Source organism: Cebus imitator, unplaced genomic scaffold (genome assembly GCF_001604975.1).
Source record: "Cebus imitator isolate Cc_AM_T3 unplaced genomic scaffold, Cebus_imitator-1.0 Scaffold577, whole genome shotgun sequence".
NCBI lineage: Eukaryota > Metazoa > Chordata > Mammalia > Primates > Cebidae > Cebus > Cebus imitator.
Window position 1 is genome coordinate 822,702 of NW_016107892.1, and position 5,112 is coordinate 827,813.

At 44.2% G+C, this 5,112-nt stretch overlaps 1 protein-coding gene across 1 annotated transcript in view; it reads right to left on the minus strand.

Annotated features, from left to right (window-relative positions):
• PDPR (pyruvate dehydrogenase phosphatase regulatory subunit) overlaps positions 1–5,112 on the minus strand; it is a 52,821-nt gene that overhangs the window by 18,437 nt on the left and 29,272 nt on the right. Inside the window, exons 9-12 of the mRNA XM_037734144.1 lie at positions 4,839–5,031; positions 2,342–2,466; positions 888–1,043; positions 542–681 (exon numbers count right to left, since the gene is read on the minus strand). Of these exons, the coding sequence (XP_037590072.1) occupies positions 542–681; positions 888–1,043; positions 2,342–2,466; positions 4,839–5,031 (614 nt within the window). The remainder of the gene's footprint in view (positions 1–541; positions 682–887; positions 1,044–2,341; positions 2,467–4,838; positions 5,032–5,112) is intronic.

Here is a 5,112-nt window from a genome sequence, read left to right on the forward strand (position 1 = left end):
CTGGTCAACATGGTGAAACCCCGTCTCTACTAAAAATACAAAAAATTAGCTGGGCATGGTGGCACGTGCCTGTAATCCCAGCTACTCAAGAGGCTGAGGCAGAATTGCCTGAACCCAGGAGGCGGAGGTTGCGGTGGGCCGAGATCGCACCATTGCACACCAGCCTGGGTAACAAGAGCGAAACTCTGTCTCAAAAAAAAAAAAAAAGATAGGGTTTCATCACGTTGGCCAGGCTTGCCTCGAACTCCTGACCTCAGGTGATTTGCCTGTCTTGGCCTCCCAAAGTGCTGGGATTACAGGCGTGAGCCACCACTCTTGGCCTTAATTTTTGTATTTTTAGTTAGAGATGGGGTTTTACCACGTTGGCCAGGCTGGTCTCGAACTCTTGACCTCAGGCAATCTGCCTGCCTTGGCCTCCCAAAGTGCTGGGAAAACAGGCATGAGCCACTGGGCCCAGTGAGGAATCAGTTTTGAAGATGAAAAACAAAAGGCATTCAATAAATATGCAAAGTTTCCTAATTCATTATTTTGGTTTCTAAATACTTACTGTTATCTCAAATTTTGTGAAAGAGGACATGTCAATGACACACACAGCTTCCTTACAGCACTTGACTTCAGACTCCACGATGTCAAACCAGTCTGGCTTATAGAAAGTCTTGCTCTGCTCCAATGCCAGGAGGTCTACAGAGTGGAAAAATCACAAGGTGGAGAGAAAACAAGGGGGCTTACACTGGGGAGTCTCCCTGTAGCAGTTAGTATAGTCTAACAGGTGGTTCTCATTTATTCTTCTGTGAACACATTCTAGCTTATGCATCTGAAAATACGTTTTATTAATTTCCAGGACCAAAAAAAAAAAAAGGAGCAAAAATGAGGATGTGACTTCTTACCCTTGTCAGGGGGAACAAAGTACTTCGGCCTCTCAAATCCATGTTTCTCCATCCACCTGGCTCCCTGCGCATCCAGCCGGTCATAGAGAGGAGAAGTACGTAACTGCCTACCGGTCTGGAAGTCCCAGCGGGGAACCTTCAGATCATACATCAAAGCTACAACAGACAGGTGAGATATTCGAGAAGATAAAAGTAACATTCTACCAAATATTTGCTGCAATTACTAAAATATTTGCTAAAATTAACCTTAGAGTTAAACATATTACTGTTAGGTCCTTTACCTCCATGGATGGATGCTCTCTACCAGACCCAAAGTGAGCACTCAGGCATTAAAGACCATCAGAGTCCTCACCATCAATGCTGTCCAACTACTAAACCAACAGTTACTTGTAACCAAGAATGGTGGTCACAACCAACTCAGAAACTTAGTCCTGAGCATAAGTGTGCTCAAAATATTGAGATATCATTTGGCAAAGTCTGAGAACAGCTCCTCAGTATAGGAAAATGAAATTACAACTTGAATCCACATGGTTTGTTTCAATTCCTGATACAAAAAAGCTGTCTCTAAGGGCTTCCTAGAAAATAAATCAGAGATCAAGATAGAATAATAAATTAAGACTAAGTGGCCATCCTTCAAAGTTGCAGCAGGGCGACAATAAGGGGATACAGCTTTTTTTTTTTTTGAGATGGAGTCTTGCTCTGTCGCCCAGACTGGAGGGCAGTGGCTGCATCTTGGCTCACTGCAACCTCTGCCTCTAAGATTGAAGCAATTCTCTGCCTCAGCCTCCCGAGTAGCTGGGATTACAGGCCCCCGTCACCACGCCTGGCTAATTTTTATATTTTGAGTAGAGATAGGGTTTCGACATCTTGGCCAGGCTGGTTTTGAACTCCTGACCTCGTGATCCACCCACCTCAGCCTCCCAAAGTGCTGGGATTACAGGCATGAGCCACTGCACTTGACCTAGCAATGTATTTTTTGTATTTATAAGTAGTTTCCAGTCTTGCTGCTGTAGGGTGATTAACGATGAAAGTTGCTCACAGAAGTGTGAAGCTCTGAGAATAACTTGGCAAATTCTCTGACTTGGAAAGAAAATAACTATCTCAAAAACTAATAGGGGAGTGAGAATGTGTTCACTTCGACACAGGGTCTCTCAAGTCAAATTGGGAAGGAGACATTGCTAATAATATTTAGGAAGCTGCTATGTACCATCTGTAAATCCTGTTCTATTTTCTTGTTCCCAGAAAGAAACAAGGTCCAATACACTAAAGAAAATATTACGTAAGTATCACGTGGAGCATAAAGCCCCTTACTCAGGGTCAAACCAGTGAAATCAGATGCCCACATCAAAGCAGTTGTTAAGGAATTGAGGAAAACTCTGCCCCCTCTGAATGACAACATGGGCCACCAGGAAGATACCTGCAACTAGAAGCAATTGCGATAAAGCTTCACTTACGCATGACTTCCATGACCCGGTGGCGCAGAAAGGTGCGGCTGCTCTGGAGGGCTCCAAAACGTTTCAGGTCCAATTCCCAAACGTTTTCTGAAGGATAACCATGTACCATCCATTCAGCGAGGTACCTATACAGACAGAGGGCATTTGTTGGGGCTCAGGTGTGATATTTGAGAAGATAAAAGTAATATTCTAGAAATTGAGAACCAACAGAATCAAAAGTTCCTATATTGCCACAGACTAGCTGAAGAGTTTTGGGCAATTTCCTTAACCTTTTTGGAAGAAACAAACATGGGCCTGTGTACTGCTCTCAAAATGAGGATTTTACGCCTGATGACAAGGTTCCCTAGAAAGTATTTAAGATATAAGCCAGCCAGGCACATTGTCTGATACCTATAATCCCAGAACTTTGGGAGGCTGAGGCAGGGGACTGCTTGAAGCCAGGGGTTTGAGACCAGCCTGGGCAACATAGTGAGACCCTGTTTCTACTGGAGGGGGAAAAAAAAAGTTTCAAAATGAGCCGCGCCACGCGCAGTGGCTCAAGCCTGTAATCCCAGCACTTCAGGAGGCCGAGGCGGGTGGATCACGAGGTCAAGAGATCGAGACCATCCTGGTCAACATGGTGAAACCCCGTCTCTACTAAAAATACAAAACATTAGCTGGGCATGGTGGTGCGTGCCTGTAATCCCAGCTACTCAGGAGGTTGAGGCAGGAGAATTGCCTGAACCCAGGAGGCGGAGGTTGCGGTGAGCGGAGATCGCGCCATTGCACTCCAGCCTGGGTAACAAGAGTGAAACTGCGTCTCAAAAAAAAATGAGCCGCATGTGGTAGCACATGACTTGCAGTTCTAGCTCTTCAGGAGTCTGATGCAGGCTGACCCCTTGAGCACAGGAGTTTGAGACTGCAGTGAGCTATAATGGTGCCACTGTACTCCAGCCTGGGTGACAGTAAGACCTTGTATCAAAAAAAAAAAGGAGGAGAAGACCTTGTATCCAAAAAAGTTATAAACCACATCTATAAAGAAATAAGACTAAAACACATACAAATATACAGTAATTTAAAAATCCAATGGTTTTTTCCTCTGTATAATAGTAACCTCGGCCAGGTGCAGTGGCTCAGATCTGTAATCCCAGCACTTTGGGAGGCTGAGGTAGGCAGATCATGAGGTCAGGAGTTCAAAGACCAGCCTGTCCAATATGGTGAAACTCCATCTCTATTAAAAATACAAAAATTAGCAGGGCGTGGTGACATGTGCCTATAGTCCCAGCTACTCAGGAGGCTGCGGCAGGGGAATCACTTGAACCCAGGGGGCGGAGGTTGCAGTGAGCCGAAATTGTGCTACTGCACTCTAGCCTGGGTGACAGAGAGAAACTCTGTCTCAAAAAAAAAAAAAAAGTCACCTCAAGGAGATTATACAGTTATGAGACCAGATCTCCTTTGCTCCATGTTTTTGGTAATTCCTCTTCTGCAACTGTTTTCAGAGCCATTCTACAAATCACTCAAGAGAACTGGTCTCATAAATTTAAAATACACTTTTCATCATGGCTACCATCTTAACTATGTTAACTATTTGTAAGTGTTGAGTTCAGTGGCAGTGGGTACATTCACACTGCTGTGTAACCCTCACCACCATCCACCCCAGAACTCTTGCATTTTTGGAACTCTGTGCTCATTAAAGAACAGCTCCCCTACCCTGCCTCTGGCAACCACCATTTTACTTTCTGTCTCTATGCTCCGACAACTCTAGGAATTTCATATAAGTGGAACCATATAGTATTTGTCCTTTTGTGACTGGCTTAATGTTCATTAATGTCTAATCTTTAAATGAAAACTTGTGGCTGGGTGCAGTGGCTCAAGCCTGTAATCCTAGTACTTTATGAGGCCTAGGCGGGTGCATCACTTGAGGTCAAGAGTTCGAGACCAGTCTTGCCAACATGGTGAAACCCCGTGTCTACTAAAAATACAACAATTAGCTGGGTATGGTGGCTCATGCCTGTAATCCCAGCTACTTGGGAGGCTGAGGCAGGAGAATCACCTGAACCCACGAGGTGGAGGTTGCAGTGAGCCAAGATCATGCCACTGCACTCCAGCCTAGGCGAAAGAGTGAGACTCCATCAAAAACAAAACAAAACAAAAACAAAAATTGAATTATCTAGTTCAGTCACCTACCTCAATCAACATACTGGCCAAACTCAAATATACATTCAAATGACCAATTTGTTACAACTGAAAAAGTACGAAAGAATACCCCACAGGATCTGTGGCTAACTCCAAAAGACAAGCTGTGAAAACATTTTGCTTGATAGCATTTCTGGAACATGGGGAGCCTCCAATACTTAGAAGGATACAACTCTCAAATTACACGCATCTTCTCATTAGTCTTAACATACTAGATTAATTAAACATAACACATACCATATTAACAACAAGTAATTCTAGAAGGGAAGAAACTCACAACCTGACTTATGTTCACGGCTGACTTTGAGTGAAAAAGACTTACTTTCCAGCTCCTCCACCAAATGAAAGGCCAGCAGAGTTCATTCCTGCCAGGACAAAGTAGCCCTGCACTGCAGGAGACTCGCCCATGATGCACCTCATGTCTGGTGTGAAGGTCTCTGGGCAATTCACCAACTTCATGATCTCCAGACTCTCTAATTCTGGCATCCTCCTCAGAAGGGAACTCAACAGAGGCTCTGAGCAATAACAACAAACTCAAATAAGAGTTCTCACCTTTAAGGAAGGAATTAAACCACTTTCAACCCCTCTACATTTTT